Source organism: Dermacentor variabilis, chromosome 8 (genome assembly GCF_050947875.1).
Source record: "Dermacentor variabilis isolate Ectoservices chromosome 8, ASM5094787v1, whole genome shotgun sequence".
NCBI lineage: Eukaryota > Metazoa > Arthropoda > Arachnida > Ixodida > Ixodidae > Dermacentor > Dermacentor variabilis.
The window spans coordinates 123,765,919-123,784,066 of record NC_134575.1 but is presented as its reverse complement, the minus strand read 5'-3'; the positions used below and the strand labels follow the sequence as shown (position 1 = coordinate 123,784,066).

General features: G+C 46.5%; 1 protein-coding gene across 1 annotated transcript in view; it reads left to right on the top strand.

The window, feature by feature from the left end:
• Positions 1 to 18,148, top strand: part of LOC142591257 (angiotensin-converting enzyme-like) — a 62,043-nt gene that overhangs the window by 23,993 nt on the left and 19,902 nt on the right. Inside the window, exons 2-5 of the mRNA XM_075703596.1 lie at positions 8,486 to 8,644; positions 9,949 to 10,051; positions 10,177 to 10,320; positions 10,781 to 10,972. Coding sequence (XP_075559711.1) covers positions 8,486 to 8,644; positions 9,949 to 10,051; positions 10,177 to 10,320; positions 10,781 to 10,972 — 598 coding nt within the window. The remainder of the gene's footprint in view (positions 1 to 8,485; positions 8,645 to 9,948; positions 10,052 to 10,176; positions 10,321 to 10,780; positions 10,973 to 18,148) is intronic.

Sequence of the window (18,148 nt, the reverse complement as noted above, 5' to 3'; positions counted from 1 at the left end):
TCACCAGCAGTTGACGACCTGCACGATTCATATCCAGAAACTCTCATCGTGTTCGATAAGTTTGGCTCGCAAATGACAATAATGGGAAACATATTGGCATACAGGAAGCGACGGAAATCCGAAGTGCGCGCTCTGAGTCCGCGCACACTCCACTGAAAAATAGCTGCTTGTCGTTCCTCATCCCTGATAGACAGTGGCTGGTGAGCCATGATCTACTAAAGGGTTGCCAGCACCGGACCACTTCTGGCAGATGGTGTGTGTATATGGTTTAGCAACACGCGAATGGCATTCATGAAAGGCATAATAATAGCTATCCCTTGCTCATCTGTTTTCCGCGACTCCTCGGATACAACATCTTGCTGTACTGGGGGCGGCTTCTTTTGTGGCTATTCTACCGGTCGCGTACGCGGAAGTGGTGGTCATTCCTTTCTAGAGAGAGATCTGGTAGTTTTCTCCCTTCACACATCGCTGTTTGGGTTGCTGGAAGCTTCTGCTGATTGCGTTGCTTGACAAGTTGACTTGTCTTGTAAAGTTAATATTCGCCGTCGTGAAGTCCTTCGATGGTGGCGTCCTCTTCGCCGCACTTTCACCGCGGCCTCTTTGTTAGTAGAGTTGTCTCTAACCATTTGTTTAAGGATGGTGATCTCTTTCTTGACCTTGGGATAGTCTTTGGAAGAAGCGCAGTGTTGACCCTGACAGTTAGGACACTTCAACGTGTTTGTACTGCAGTAGTCTTCTGAATGTGGTTCGCCGCCTCGAGGGCACATGGCGCAATTTCGGCGAACCCCCTTCATGTTGCCAATCTTCTGACAATTGAAGCAATGCATCGGTGTTGCAATAAATGGTCGAACTTGGTGGTGAAAGTGACCAAATTTCACGTAGGATGCAAGGCTATAAACATTATCCTCACACAACGTGTGTTGCGGAGGCGGCCAATATGCACAATGACGTTGTGCTCCGCGTTAGATATTTCGTTGTCAATGTCATATATAGATAACTCCTGTTATTGTGGCACCATTCGCTCGCACATTGGAGCAGACCTTGACGTTACCCAGCTGCGTTACATGTTGTAGTATGCTCAGCACACTCGGGTTCATCACATCGATTGCCAGGCTGTTTCGCCTTGTGTATATCCTGACATCCTTGATTTCGTTCAACACGGTGGTTTCTAGATATACAGAAAGGGCTTGCCTCTTGGGGACGCGTAGGTTGTCAGTAGCATTTTGTGGCACAAACAGGATGGACCGAGGCCGTCGTTGAGGCGCAGTGTTCGCGGTGTTTGAGCTAGACCCCGAAGATGTCTTAAGAATTTTCCGGTTGGCCTAGCGTTACTGGACAAGTTGAAAGCTGTCTTTCGAGCACTCGTCACCTGATACGGAGTACAGCTTTGTGTTCTCGCTATCACTCGATGTATTTCCTCGCTTCCTCGAACTGATGTCTGAGAGTGAATGGGCACCGTGAGAGTCCTCGAGGTGTTGTACATCCATAACCGCGATGTATGGGGCCGTAGACCCCGCAAGTGCAGTGAGAAGCCCAGAAAACCACAGAGTCGGGCGAGATGCGTTGCAAAAGAGAAGCACAAGGCCCTCAAAGCATCGACGAAACATACTCCCTCACCAGAACAGAAACTGGCCTTCCGGGTGCAATATTCGGCTCTCCCTCCCAAATGACCCTTTCGATCAGCCAATCGCCCTGTCACTAGCAGCAGGGGAGTACCTGACCATGGAAGCAGTCAGACCTGTAACGCCGCAGAGGGTGCTAAGAATATCTGTACCTAGACAGGCAGTCAATGAAAACTGACCCTGACAACCTTTAACACCCGAACTCTGTCCAGTGAGGCTAGCTCAGCAGGACTCTTTGAGGAACTATGAGGCATTGTTTGGGATATGATTGGCCTTAGTGAGAATAGAAGGACGGGTGAGGCGTACACAGTGCTGACTAGCAGCCATGTTTTCTGCTATAGAGGTCTACCAGATGAGAAGCAATACGGGGTAGGATTCCTAATCGATAAGCACATAGCGGGCAACATTGACGAATTCTACAGTATTAATGAGAGGGTAGCAGTAGTTGTAGCAAACTTAAGAGCATAGATTAAAGGTAGTACTTTAGTACTACCTCCAACATCCAGCCTTGATGATGAAAAGTAGAATTGTTTATGAAGATGTCGAATAAGCGATGACAAAAAAAAGAAAGCTCAGTTTACTGTAGTCATGAGAGACTTCAATCAAAACGTTGGAAAAGAGTAGGCTAGAGAACAAGCTGTCGGAAACTATGGCATCAATTCTGGGAACACTAGAGGAGTGATGTTGGCAGAATTCGCAGCAAGGCAATAAGCTCTGAATAATGAATACCTTCTGCAGGAAGCGTAGCGACAGACACTGAGCGTGGAAAAGCCATAAAGGAGAAACAAGAAATGAAATAGGTTTCATACTTTCCGCCGATCCGAGCATAGTCAAGGGTGCTGGAGTGTTAGGTAGAGTTAAGTACACTGATTATAGATTGATGAGGTCTAGAAGTCACCTCAATTTGAAGAGAGAAAGAGTAAAATTGGTCAAGAAGAAAGAGGCCAACCTAGATGCAGTAAGGAAAAAAGCAGACCAGTTCAAGCTGCTACTTGCAATCAAATATGCAGTCAGAGAACAGAGAGATGAAGATGACATAGATGTAATGAATGAAACCGTAACTAGGCTGCCTTCAGAGGCTGCAATTGAAGTGGCAGATAAGGCACCAAGGCAGCCAATAGGTAAGCTATCCTAAGTAATAAAGGACCTTATAAAGAAACAACAAAGAATGAAACTGTCCAACTGAAGCGATCAGATTCAAACGCGGAATTGTAAAAAAACACCAACAAGGAGAGTATAAAGGATATTCGAAATTATAACGTCAGAAATACTGATGAAGCGGTAAAAATGGACCCAGCATGAAATCAGTAAAAAGGAAAATTGGCGTAGGACCAACCAAGTTCCATGAACTTAAGGATAAGCAGGGCAATATAATCAGCAAGGTATAGTCAAAGCAGCGGAAGAATTTCATACTAACCTATACAGTATCCAGAGGAGCCACAATACCTCCATTCTAAGCAGTAATGAACAGCTCGCAGAGACTCCTTCTATAACTAGCGATGAGGTTAGAAGGGCCTCGCATGACATTAAACGGGGAAAAGCGAAAGGACAAGAAGGAATAACAGTTTATTTAATCAAAGATGGAGGAGTCATAATGCTTCAAAAACAAGTGGCTCCCTATATGAGTTATTTATTGACTTAAAAAGCCGCAGAGAACTGCAAGAATACAAACATTGTACCAATCAACAATAAGAGACACGCTCATGAACTGAAAAATTACAGGACCATTAACTTACTCCCAGTAGTATGTAAGATAATGACCAAGATAACTTTCAATACAATAAGGACATCACTGGACTTAAGTCAACCAAGAGAACATGCTGGCCTCAGGAAGGGATACTCTACAATGGATTACGCCCATCTCAATAATCAGGTAATCAAGAAATCCGCAGAGTGCAATCAGCCTCTCCATATGGGTTTCAGATATTACGAAAATGCATTTGATTAAGTACAGGTACCAGCAATCATGAACGCATTACTTAGTAAAGTAGTACAGGCCACTTGCCTAAATATCTCGGAAAATACCTACAAAAATTCCACAGCTACCTTAATTTAACAAGAGAAAAAAGGGAAGATACCTATAAAGCAAGGGGTCCGATATGGAGACACAATCTCTGCAATGATATTCACTGCGTGCTTGGAAGTAGTATTGAAGCTATTAAACTGGGAAGGCTTAAGAATAAGGATCAATGGCAAATATCTAAGTAACCTTCTGTTCGCAGATGACATTGTCCTGTTCAGCAACACTGGAGATGAGTTACAACAAATGACTGAGAACCTTAACAGAGAAAGTGTAAGAGAGGGGTTGAAGATTAATATGCAGTAGACACAGATAATGGTGAATAGCGGGCAAGGAAACGAGAGTTCAGGATTGCCAGTGAGCCTCTAGAGTCTGTGAAGGAGTACGTTTACCTAGGTCGCTTTATCACAGGGAACTCTCACCATGAAAAGAAAATTCAGAAAAGAATAAAACTGGGCTGGATCGCATACGGCAGGCGTCGTCAGGTCCTGACTAGATGTGTACCATTAGCATTGATAAGGAAGGTATACAATCAGTGCATTTTACCCGGTGCTTACATATGGGGCAGAATTTTGGAGGCTGACAAAAAAGGTTGAGAACGAGTTAAGGTCTGCGCATAGAGCGATGGAAGGAAGGATACCAAACACAAAGTTAAGAACAGAAAGGCAGCGGTTTGGATCAGAGCACAAACGGGTATAGCCGGTATTTAATTGACGTTAAGGGAAAAAATGGAGCTGGGCAGGTCACGTAATGTGAAGTTTATATAACCGATGGACCATTAGCGTTACAGTATTGGTGCCAAGAAAAGGGCAGTGCAGTCTAGGACGGCAGAAGACTAGGTGGGGCGATGAAATTAAGAAATTCCCGGGTGCTAGTGGGATTCCCTTGGCGCAGGACAGGGGTAATTGGAGATGGCACGGAGAGGCCTTCGTCCTGCAGTGGACATAAAGTAAGCTGATGATCAAGTGCATCCGGAACTGATTGCGCTTTTTCCAAACGGCGCTAGCAGCGTATACGTAGCTTGTAATAAAAATGGGACTAAAATATATTCTATCGATCCTAACTTACCGCTTATGAATTCAATCAGTATCAGTGGGTTTATTCCTTCGTTATTCCGTTATCAAATACATTTAAGCAGCAGCTTGTCACGTTTGTCACACAATAATGTTCCTCTGGGGAGTCACTATCGGATTGTTTATTTTCTGCGGGATTGCTGGCGGCTGCGCTCAATTGCGATACAGTTGTTCTTGCTGGTTCACAAGGCTTGTAACGTAGATGTTCTATAGGTTGTAATAGATTGTAGCAAGTATGTATTATACGTAGTCGCTCGTTTACGGTGCCGACCGCTGGGAAACGTTCAGCTTCGAACGTTAGCCCATGCTTCGGAGCATTGATTTAATTGTGCACCTGCAGACTAACACTTGACACGTTGGCGATACATTGCGCGTATGCTTGCGTGCCAGTTGGGGTGAATGTGTGTAGATAACGTACGAGAAATATACTGTATGCCAAGAAGCAGCGCTACTCCTTTGTCACTGTATAACGAGCGGTACTCACTCGTGCGGCCGTTCCGGTGTTAAAGTCCTTTCCTTGGAGGTTAGCGTTACAAGGCTGGTGTGTGAGTGAGATTTTCTATCCTCGATGAAAGCCGTGTATCGCGTAGAGCCGGCCACAGAGCTAGTACTTATATAGCCGGGATCCCTGAACTTGAGCACATAGATTGATTCCGTTCCTTAATATGCCAGTCACAATTTCTGCAGCCAGCTGCTGCACATGTCTTCGCTCCACCGCTTCATATTTTGTAGAATGAATGGAGCACACTGCGTTAGTGAAAACGCAGTTGCATTTCCGACAACTTATCGCACAGAAGCAGTGCATAAGTGGTAATCATTTCTGATTGTAATGATTTGTGCGCCATCTATGATTTCTTATTTGTGCGCTATCATTGAGGCAACGTGTTACGCGCCGCCCAAAGCGCCATCTAGTTTCTCTAGAGCAAACTGCTTCGCGAAAAGAGCCAATAAAGCATCGGCGCCAGAAGGTTTGCGCCCAGAATGGTAGACAACACTGTTGTTCTATTCCTGTAGACGTAGGGCCCATCGCGCGATGCGGCCAGGGGGGTCTTTGAGGGACGACAACCAGCAAAGGGCATGATGGTCTGTGACGATGTCGAAAGGTCGAGCGTAAAGGTAAGGCCGAAATTTAGCAAGAACCCACATATTGGCAAAGTATTCGTTTTCAGTCCCAGCGAAGTTCGCTTCAGCTTTCACGAGAGTTCGGTTGGCGTAGGCTACGGCTTATTCGCCAAAGCCAGGTTTTCGTTGTGCTAGCACTGCGCCCAGGCCGACGCCGCTGGCGTCCGTTTGAATTTCCGTAGGAGCAATTGGATCGGAGTTACGTAAAATTGGTGGCGATGTAAGTAGACCGCGCAAGGTGATAAATGCGGCGTTTACACTATCCTTACTGGGCAGAAAGGTCACACTGGCGCACGCATGCAGCTCTGTCAGGTGTGCAATGATGCTAGCGAAATTTCGCACAAAACGGTAAAAATATGAGCACAGGCCCATGAAGCTACGCGGGGCATTAAGTGTCCTTGGCTTAGGAAATTCGGCAACAACGTACAGCTTAATGGTATAAGGAAGTACTCCATGTTTTGAAACAACATTGCCCAATACATTTAATTGTTTTGAACCAAAAAAAAAACACTTCTTTAAATTAAGCTCCAGGTTACCCTACGTAAGCCCGGTGAAAGCATCTCTCAAGCGTTGAAGATGTATCGGAATGCCGGGCGCACACACCACAACGTCGTTGAAATACCTCGCTTGAGGCCACGCAAAATACTGTTCATCATCTGCTGTGACCGGCACATTCCAAACTCCGAACGACATGACATTAACTTCATGCAAGCCGTCGGGTGCAACAAATGCGGTCTTGCCGCGATCAGCCTCGGCCATCGGCACTTCCTAGCATCCAGAACGAAGATGTATGGAAAAGAAGTGTGGCCCCTTGTAGGCAGTCAAGTGCGTCGTCTATGTGCGGTAAAGGGTACACACCTTTTCACGCGACCTTATTCAAATGACGATAATCGACGCAAGAGCGGATGGAACCATTCTTTTTAAATAGAATGGTTTGTGATATCCATGGTATACTTGACTTGACTGACTTGACAAAAAGGGTGCGGTGAAGGACCCGAAGGCACAAGGTCTAAAGCAACGATGTAAGCGGCGGGTGTAAGCAGCAGGTTTAGCATACAGGGACACTGTGCCACTAATTGGGCAGGCGACATTTATGTCCGCATTCGTGCATGAAACACGGCATCGGTCGATGCTGCGATCATCGTGGCGACCTGCGCATAGCTGAGTGACGAAGCAGCAAGGGTGTTGTTAAGAGCAAGGGGAATGCACTCAAAGACTTCATCCTAGACTTTATGCTGCAGCGTGGACGTCAACGAAGAGGAGGGCGTCTCTTGTCTCAGAGGCATCAATTAATGTTGGCGGGCCACTTCGCGAACAAACAGTTTCATCTGCACCATCAGCGAACAGTCATCAACGGCAATCGTCAAGCCAGATGGAGATCCTACCAGTGAAACGCGGGTGCGGAGCCGCTGATTCTGCAACTCACCATAGCTGTGACAGAGCGTCACTGCTTGAGAAACGGTGCGGCGGCCCTTTGCCAACAGCATTTGGAAGGGACCGTAATCAATCCCATTTAAGATATGCATGATCTTGTCGCTTTCCATCGACGTTGCATCAATAGGCTAGCACAGACCTATGACATCTTCGATGTAACTAGTCAATGTATCGCTGCTCAACTGCACTGGTTCTCGCAGACGTTGCTGGGCGCGAAGCTTGCGGACTCCAGGCCATCCAAACACCTCTGTGAAGTTAGTCTTGAACTGTATCCAAGATTATAGGCCACGTTTGTGGGTGTGGTAACACAAGTTCGCAAAATCACTCAGAAAGGCTATGGCGTTCTTCAGTTTCGTCGCATCGTCCCATTTGTCGTTGCTCACCCTCTCCTATTTCAGCGGTCTCCTATCGCAATGAAAATGGCAGGGTCACGCTGACGCAATGCGCCCGAGCAGACCACGGCGGTCACTGGGGCCGTTAGACGCGTCGATGATTTTTCTGCCATGAATGGAATGAATGGCAAAGTCCTGCTTCCGAGTTTGAAGCTTCAAGGGAGCACCTCCACGACGTTTGTGTCAATGTAAATGTGTGTCATTGTGAAATGTCACGACGTTTATTGGACTCATAAAGCGTCAGCAAAGAACAAAGCAGTAGGAACGATGCATCAGCTACATCGGCGAACTGGCTGCGCAACATGCGATGGTGACAGCACTTCCTAGAGTGCCGATCTCCTTGTGGCTACAAAACGCGCTATCGCGATGGGACTTCCAGTGCCATTCTTCTTCTTTACAGAGCATTTAAAGAAAGTACGTTGATTGATTTGTAGAATATCTTCAGTCTACACCTCGTGCGCTTGCTTAAGTTTACCAAATTATTTCACGGATATTTATTTATTTATTGTACGGCCCCCAACTTTTCTACTGGTGGCCAATGCGGGGCCCACTGGCGAAAACGTTCGCAGACTCCTGGCCTAGATCAATAGCGTATATGATCTCGCGGAAGAACGAAAACGGTCAAGCAAATTTACGTGCTATCCCGTGTCGTTCTGGCTGTGCTTTCGACTGTTCCAGTCAGCACTATTCCTCTACGCCACCATGTACTACAACCGAGACCATCTCGGCATCTCGCATTATATATTTTAAAACGTGTATTGTAACATTATTGAATTATTACACTTATCCGCTGTGCACTTTTCTTCTATCCATCCTAACTAGGCGGCTGAGTCTATTGCCTTGAGGAAGTTGCACAAGAAAATATCGGAGCACGTGGCACACTTCAGATGGACCGAATTCAGAGACCCCGTGACGAGAAGAATTTTTGACGAACTGTCATCTCTTGGTGCTTCCGTTCTGCCACATGAAAAGGAAGACGAGGTGACTTGGACGCATTATTTTATAAGACAATTTTTTGCAGTAAGACAAAAAATTACGTATAGACTTACCTGTTACAATGATACTGTCTAAAGAACTAATCTTTTTGTGTTATCACACAGTTGTTCCCTTCGAAAGCGGGAATCACTGAATCTAATCGCCTAGCCGACCACATTGATATTGTGTTGACTACGCATTTACTTCAAGTTCTGCTGCACTAGAATTGTTTACTGTAGGTCACAACTTTAGAATAGTGAATTACGGTCGGCGCGTATCCCCAAAAAAAAAGCTTCTACGAAAGCTTTGTTCGTGAGGGAACATTCCAGCCAATCCTGATAATGGACATAGAACTGGCGAAAGCAGCCGGCTAATGGTGAGGAACACTTACCAACAAAATGCTTTGTGAATGCGGCCCCTCGTCCTGGTCCGTTTATCTTGCCCACCTAATTTATTACCAATCCCACAATGTGGTTATGCACTTCGAAGCTGACGTGTGGGAACAAGACATATTCAATAGTACAATGGGTATGTCGTAGCAGTCACTTGCAAAAGTAGACAATAGTTTCAGTTCCATAGATATTATTAAAAATTATGCGATAATAATAACACAAATTATTATCACATACCTTCATATCTTAGTGGCATATGCAGCCCGCAAAATCAATACTTTTTGTGCCAGCCTGGGCAGTCGGCCGATAGCATGAGTACGCGCAGAAAACGGTTTAGCAATGCATAAAATATAGTAGCTAAAATAAATAGAAATTGATTGACAAGTTATTATAGTATTGACGACAGTGGCGTTCAATAAACATGGACTATTTCTAGAAGGTAGAAAAAATGAAGACAGATGTTGCAAGAAAATTGACTTCGCTATCAGTACAGCAACAAAAGGTTGCAAAAGCGAACAGAAATAAAGGACATTTACAGCGTAGCTTATAACTGTTTTCCGAAACAGCTCAGTTTTTTCACTAACTTGCGTATCATTCTGCGTATCACACCCTGCACAATATATCGTAACACACAGTTGAGTGAAGGTACTTTAATTGGTTTAAATTGGGTGAACTTGTGCCCGGCAAAGAGCTAAGCCAGGGTCTCAATCAAACATACACAATCTTTTCGCAAGAGTTCCACACTTCTTCCTCCTGCCCCGCGCTGATGACACATTGCTCTGATCGCACGTTTCTTGTGAGCCCGTGTTGCCCGCTTCACTGCTGCAAACAACCGGACTGGCGCAGCAGGTGGATGGCAGGCGTGATTTGAAGGCACCTTGTATAAATATTTTCTCACCTGTTTTCTTTTTTTTTCAGTTGACGAAGCTGATTTCTGAGATGCAGGGGCATCATGCTTCGGCGAAAGTTTGTCCATGGTTAAAAAACACCTCTCAACAATGTCACTTATCTCTCGACCCAGGTGAACTCAGCAGCCTTGTTGTAACAAGTGCAACCAATTATAAATGCTCATTACTTCGCCTGGCTTTACAATGCCGTGCTACCCTGTGAAAATAAAGTGTTCTTTCTACTTTAATTACATTTCAGAAATCATAAATATTATGAGAACGTCGAGAAATTACTGCGAACTCTTGCACGTCTGGGACGAGTGGCGTAAAGTTGCAGGAAAGCCCATGAAAGAGAAGTTCTTGCGTTACGTTCAACTCCAAAATGAAGCTGCGATACTCGGCGGTGAGTCACCTTTTTTTCTTGTAAGCGGTTCCCAACAGCACAACACTGCAACTCAAACGCATGGGCATGTGTTACACCAGTAGTTGTTTCATAAAGGAGACTGCATGTTGTCAAGCACAGGGTGCCATTTGTTGATTTTATTTGGGGGCACAGCTGCTGCGAAACATGAGAAGCTGAAATTACCTATTTGCATTTCCATTCTGAGTTGTAAGGAGCAAAGTCTGAGTTTCGTAATTCTAAATCATTGGTACACAATGTACTTACCAGGTTGAAAGGAACACTAGAAGTGCGGAAGTGCACATGGATGGTCTTTAGGCGTGTGCTAAGAAGTGCCACGAGGTTATAATTTTCTTCCTTAGTCGGGAGGGCGTTGCGGAGGAGGAGAGTGGTTAATCTAAGCAAGTTAAAAGTTTATATCACCAATTGTGCACATTTGTGTGCCTAATGTTTTCCTCTACAGGACAGCACGACGCAAGTGTCTCGTGGCTAGGTGCCTATGACGACGATAATTTTGAGAGGAAACTGGAACAAATATGGGCACAGATAAAGCCACTCTACATGCATCTGCATGCGTACGTGCGTTCGAAGTTGCGTAATGTGTACGGCAATGACAGAATATCAAAATTTGGACCCATTCCTGCCCACCTTCTTGGTAAGTGTACTTTTTTTTCTGTACAGTAAGTTAGGCGACGTGGCGAAATCTAATGAACCGGGAAAGAAACTCGGGATAGGAACGGCTCGAGTATCGTAACCATAGAGATAATGGTGCCTACAAGGTAATGTTCTAAAATTTTGCTACTTCATCACTAGCGATAATCCACTTCTTTCTCCAGCTTTTTAAATGGGGTCTGACGTTGAAATAACACATTTTTTGGCTAACACGACGGGCCCGGTATAAAAATAGTTTCGAGTCTTCAGACTCAATGCCACCGACTCAAGAGTTAGGTTTGTCAAATGTAGAAGCTTGCCGAAAGAATGTAAAATCTCTGACAATATTGACAGAACAATTGGTGCATGGCCCAGCCTGAATAATTATGAAACGTTTGAAATATAACACAACGAAGGATTAGTTTTTGCTCAAGGCGAAACTTGATAAAACAATATTTTCCCAGTACATAGACCCTGCACTTTCTATTCGGGCATCAATTGGTTTGTGTGGAGAAATTGAGGTGGAAAGCTCTTTTGTTACAGCCTTCTTGTTTTATTCCCTAACAGCAAATAAACTAAAAACAATAACAAACCCTACGAACTAATTGAACAAGTGACAGTGAGGTTGATCATAATAAATAGATAAATACCAAAGAGTTCACTCGATACATAACTTTTCTCCGTGCCGCCAGGAAAAATTCGCCGCTTGCTGGAGATCCAAAGCGCCTCGGGTCACACTAGAGCGATTTGGACGAGAACTCACGTGATTCGCCTGGTACTGCTGACACCACTCGCACTCCCGTGTGTGGTCCATGTGAAGAAAGTCCTGCCTTTTTGGCAAACCTCCTGGCACGCGCGACCCGGCGTTTTCTGCGAAGCCAACGGGCTTGGGGCATAGATTTCCACAGTGCAGTGCACGAAAACGCTTCAAGATGTGTACCTGCAGCCAAGCGCAAGGTGACGAAGAGCGTCGAAGAACGTGCACTCCAGGTTGGGGAAGAAGTCATGAAGTCGTCGGCGGCGAGGAGCGGATGAGGTACAAGTAAGAGGCGGGGCTCAATTGGTGCAGCCACTGATGCTGGTGGCGCCCAGGACCGTACTGGCCGCTGAATAAACGATGCAATCGCCGTCGATGGTGGCAGGATGCTGTGCCATGCGTCCGCTGATATGGCCGTGGGCCTGTCACTGGCAGCAGAGTCTACACAGAACGGCGCCTGTTAGATGGCCTCAAGACTAGCTCTCCGGTAAGCGTGAACGAAAGTCTTGCAGTAGGGACTTTCCGCTGCCGCCCTTGGAGCAGTATGACGAGCCGTTATCGAGAGCTAGGAGGATTGGCAGATGGATGTTTGAAGCAGCAGGCGCATAGGTAGCTGTTGCAGACATAGAGTCTGCGCTGCCACCGCTGTCGCTGTCCGTCGTTATTGTACAGAGAGATGCCGGTAGTGCATCCACCTTCTCGAGCACGTCAGAAGACCCTTGGGGTGACAGGTCTTTGGCTGGTCGCTGTACCAGAGGCACTAAGTTGTGCAAAAGATGGGGAACCGGGACCGCATGGTGAACCTGTGGAAGCAGGTGGTAACATACTGCGCAGTGCACCAGCACAGCGGAAGGGGAATGGTCGTAGGGCTGCGAGCTGGTGGATGGTGCGACGAAGGAGGATGACGTGCTTTGCTGGTTGTGCTATGACGTCGTTATGCTCCAGGACCTCGTGAAGCCGGGAGAGCCTTCCTCTTTTGCCAGTCAAAACGGTGGAAGTGGCGCAAAGTGCCGCGAAAGATTCATCGCTGCGGGCCACTTTGCGAACGGTGTGTTTCGCATCACTAGGTAGAAATTATTACGCCGACGAAATGAAATGGCGGCTATCTTGGCTTGCCATGGTTCTAACATTTATTAATGCGATTAGCATTCTTCATGCTTCACTTCACGCCCTTTCAGGGTTCTGTGTATCTACAGGGTATGTCCGCCAAGTAATGCGAATGAGTCGATTAAAAATTCTATCAATCAGAACAGCACAATACATTAACATGTTTCATAGTAGGCTCCTCCTGCGTCGATACATTGCTTCCAGCGAGATTTCCAGACATCAAAGGTGTCACGGTAGGCCTTGGGAACGTCCTTCTGAGCCTTGGTGCAACACTTCTTGACTTTGTCAACTGTCACGAAATTGTACTTTCATAGGTGTTTTCAAGAGCGGAAACAAAAAAAAACTTTTTTTATTTTCTCCCCTTACAGGTAGTTCGTGAACATCATTTTCCCTCTGCCGAGCAGCCAGCAGGACGCGCTTGAGCTTTGCCTATTCTGCTTTTGTTTTATTTCTATCTTTCTCACTCACCCTGTTAGGGAAAGCGCAAGAAGTCTAATAACGCAATTTGGTATGCTATGCTGGCTCTAAGATGAAGAGCAGTAACGCCGTCGGTCCCATCGCCATTGTCCTGCTGTCACAATGACAGCGTACGCACGGTTAGAACATGGAACGTTATAGGTTCTTCAGAAACGCGTACTGAGTTTGGCTATAAAAACGACGAAACGAAGTGGACGTGAAGTAACCAGTGTGGCGGAGCAAGGCCGGCGTTCCCCCTTCCGCGGCTGACATGAGCGCTTTGCACATGTGCACTATAAGCACACTAGCCTTCCTGCTAGGCTGACCCGCGTATTCTCTATGGTCTGAGTAGTTCATGCGAAATTATCGTTATTTGTTTTTAATGTAAAGCATTCATCGCTTTATTCCAGGCTGTTCGCGAAAGGTACGCAGGTTCTTCTCGCGGCTCGTCGGGGGCTTCATAAAGAAAGGCTTGGCCGACTCTGGTATAGAACCTCTGACTTCGAACACAATCGCGCGGTACTCCGACAATTATACCACGATTTTATTATTATTGTTATTATTATTATTATTATTATTATTATTATTATTATTATTATTATTATTATTATTATTATTATTATTATTATTATTACCACGATTATTATTCGCGCGACTTCTTTGTGAACGAATTGCTTGATTTGGTCCAGGAACGAAGAGTGGACGGGAGCAGCACTGGAACTGTCGGTTAAAGCCGAAACTGTGTCGTCTGGTGCGGCAGCTCAGCGCGTAGTAAAGTGTTGTTTGCGGAGCTCGTCGTAGCTCTGACACAGGTTAATGACCTCGTCAATCGTTTGAAGATTTTTCGCCAAGAGCATTTGGAAGGCGTCTTCCTCTATGCCCTTCATGACATTCTTGATATTTTCAGAGTCGGACATAGCGGGATCAATGCGCCGGCAAAGGTGAACAACGTCATCAATGTAGCTGGTGAAGATTTCACCCTTTTGCTGAGCGCGACCGCACAAGTGTTGTCTGCGTGAAGCTTGCGTACCCCAGGGCGGCCTAAGACTTCTTTGAAACTATCAGTAAACGCTGTCCAGGAGGAAAGGTTGCTTTAATGACTCCGGAACTAGAGATTAGTAACTCCAGAAAGATAGAAGATGAAGTTGGTCAGTTTAGCTGTGTCATCCCATTTGTTATGCTCACTCACGCGATCGTATGACGAGAGCCAATCGCCCACGTCATGGTCGTCGCTGCCGCTGAAGACTGGATGATCTCGTTGGCGTAGAGCACCGGAGCAGACGACAGGCGATGCCAGGGGAGGATCGGGCTGCGCGGCGTCCTGAGGCATGGCAGAATTGGTAGGGAGCGTCCGGCAGCGGAGTTCCAGGTTTGTAAAAGGCCCAGCACGTTCACCAAATGTCAAGAGGCGTTATAGTTTAATTGATGAACCCCTCAGCAAAGCACAACAGCGAGAGGACACAAAGCTTAGGCAACACAGGCACAAGGCTTCCAACCACTGGTTGTATTCGTCTTTCTCGAAGCAGCGCCTGCTGCTCGTTCTTCTCCAGTATATTTAAATTATTTATTATGTTACTATCGAAAGTCTAGTTCGCTCATGCAAAATCCGGCAGCGTTTCTGAAATCGTTGGCGCGTGCGTTAAATGCAACTTTCGTGCATTCAATCCCGCTTGACAGCTTAGTCAGATTCGGACGCTGCGCTAGGCGGCACTGCCTTCGGGACCGGTCCTCATTCGCCGGTTATGTTATCTTAGCAAATTACGCTGGCAGAAGCAATTCCGACATCGTACCACATTTATGGAGGGCACAGGTCGAACACATTTTACCGTTTGTTCGCTCAATTGCTAAAGCTATCACTTTTTTAGTAAAGACTAGCTGCATTGCGTACACATAGGCACGTATGAATATATAATACTTAGTTACAAACGATGTCAAAATAGATGCTTACCCCGCTTAGACCCATCCAGTAGCTATGTAGAACCCAACAATCGCCATGCTGTAAACACCTGTCAAACGGCCGGAGTAAAAGTCATGCCGTCGCCGTCGTAAAATCGTTGTCACCATCTTCGTCGCCTTGCTGCTGTCGTAGTACGCAGTTGCTCACTATACACAAACACATCGGTTCAACTGCTAGCGCTTTCGCGAACCCGAAAGAATGCTAGATAATCAGCCGTCTCTAAAACACTTTGCATTATATCGATTGCCACAGTGCGAAAGACCGCCATGCTTTCTTCACTGGGCACTGAATAACGCCTACAATGTTCCGCCGGTGTCATCTCGCGCACCATCAAAGCGCAACACCTGCAATAGCACGGCCGGCGTTATTTATCACTCCGGCGTTGTGAAAGAGAGGCCTGGTGCCTGCCTGGACGCTGTTTCGCCTGCCGAGCAAGAGTTGCGTTGCGTCGTTAATCGCGGCATCATGCCACACCCACGTATATGGAGAACATAGTTCCAGAGATTCAAGGGCAACAATAAACCTTACTATAGCTGAGAGGACCTTAATAAACCTTTGAGAGGAATTACCATTTTGTTTTACTTCCCTGGCTCGTGGGAACAGAACTGCAGCGGCAGCGCGAAAAACACACAATTTTTGTCAGCAGCTAATTGCAATATCCACTCAGCCGAGATCCCTGTTTTTATTCCAAGAAAATGTATGTTTCAATTCTCTACAGGCAGAAGAAGCTTTCTGTTAAAGTGATCTTTTCATTTTATAAGGCTTATGACTCATTTTCGTAGAATGATCTGAGATTTTTCATTTGCGCCGTTTCTTGCAATGTCCGCTCAGTAGTGAGCGTTGAGTCAAGATCTTTCTTTCCGTACCAGGAAAACTTCCATTCTCGCACGCAAGTAAATCTGTTTGAAGAAGCCCCTGCTAATTTTTGAGGTGTTATTATTGTTATCGTTGCGAAATGACGTTCATCGATGCCTTCCAATTGCACTCAGTTCTATTGCGTTTTATTGTGTTTGATCTGTGTTCTAACCTCATTTTTCTCCCAAAACATGACACATTCCGTTACGATGATATTGTTGACAATTGTCAGTATGACCCTAACTGGTGTAGCAAAAAAATCGTGGTGAATTGGCACGACATCACCGAAACACCTGTCTCTGAACATGAACATGAATATGAACGAACGCTACTACTTATGACCCAGTGGCCTCAATGGGCATATCCAGCGGGCGTATCCAGTCGTCCCTGTAACACTTTTCAATCGGCCCTACCACTGAGATCAGTCGACGTTAACGTCGATATCGGCCGTGCAATTACCAGTCTCGGCCCATTTAAACGGCAAATCTTGCAGCCCGCCCGCCCGCCCAAATGTTAGCGAAAAAGTCGCCGCACCAGGAGAAGAACGCTTCTCATTAAACGTTCGCACAAATTTTTTACCGTTCTTAGACCACATCTTGTGAAATTCCCTGTCGCAAGGGCCGTTAAGGTAAAACTTCATGACACTCCCTTGGCAGGGCACTTGGGCGTCTCACGCACATATGACCCTGTACGCTGTCGCTTCTTTTGGCCAGGTCTCGCCCGCTCTGTCCGACGTTACATTGGCACTTCTGGGACCTTTCAGCACCAGATGCCATCCGCGATTCTAGCTGGATGTCTCCAGCCAGTCCACGTCCCGCCTGAACCCTTTTTGCGAGTTGGTCCTGACCACCTTGGGCCGTTTCCTCTCTCGCGCTCCGGAAATAAATAGGTCGCCATCACTAGCGATTGCGCTACGCGATATTACAAAAGCCCGCTACACCATTACAAGAGCCCTACCGACAAGTCAGCGAGTGCCGTCGCCGACTTTTTTCTCTACGACATCAATTCATTGCACGGTGCTCCGCGCTAATTACTAACTGAGGCCATAGCTTTCTCTCGGCCGTCGTCGAAAACATCCTCCGCTCCTGCTCGACAAAGCGCAGAGTCATCACGTCCTACCACCTGCAGACCAACGGCCTCACGGAGCGCCTCAACCGAACGATCAGCGGCATGCTTTCGAAGTACGTTGCGGCCGACCACCATGATTGGAATCTTCATTTACCATATGTGATGGTCGCGCATAATTCATCGTGTCATTACGCCGCCGGCTATTCACCGTTCTATCTGTCGTACGGCCGAGAACCCGCGTTGCCCTTGGACGCCTCGCTGCCCTCGCCCGCGCGTTCTATTACTGAATACGCCCACGACACGATCGCGCCGTCTACGCGTGGCAGCTCGCCCGCACCCGTCTAGAGGCATTAGAGCATCAGAGACGGCTCTATGATTGCCTCTATCGCAACGTGCACTTTTTGTCGGGTTTTCTAGTGCTTCCCTGGTCACCTGTACGTCATGTGGGCCTTTCCGAAAAGCTGCTGTCGGGTTACACTGGTCCATACTATGTTGTGCGACAAGTGATCGATGTCACATTTGAAATCGTCCCCACCGAAACCTCAGCGACGTTTTCAGCTGCAAGTGACATCGTTCAACAAGCGAGGCTTAAGCCCTCTACAGCACACCTTTCACCACGCATGTGTAGCTTAAGCACCGGGACGGTGCTTGTACTGCCGAGGGTGATAATACGGAACAGCCACCATAGTGTAGCTACATTAAAGACAAAGAAGATGACGTGTTCCCGATTGATATAGAGTCGCCATTTTAGCGACCATTGGTCTAAGTGAAACTGTATTGTAAATAGGCTTGCGCTTCAGCTGCACGTAACAATATTAATGGGATAGCGCTAAGGGCCCAGTGTCGCAGATAATCTGGTGTCGGCATCCGGCACCGGCGTCCCCGTGAGCGGAAATTCCCGTATATATTGAGGTGCATCTACATGCCACGCTTTGCTATGTGAGATGTGGTATATGTTGCTTATATTGTCACACCGCTCT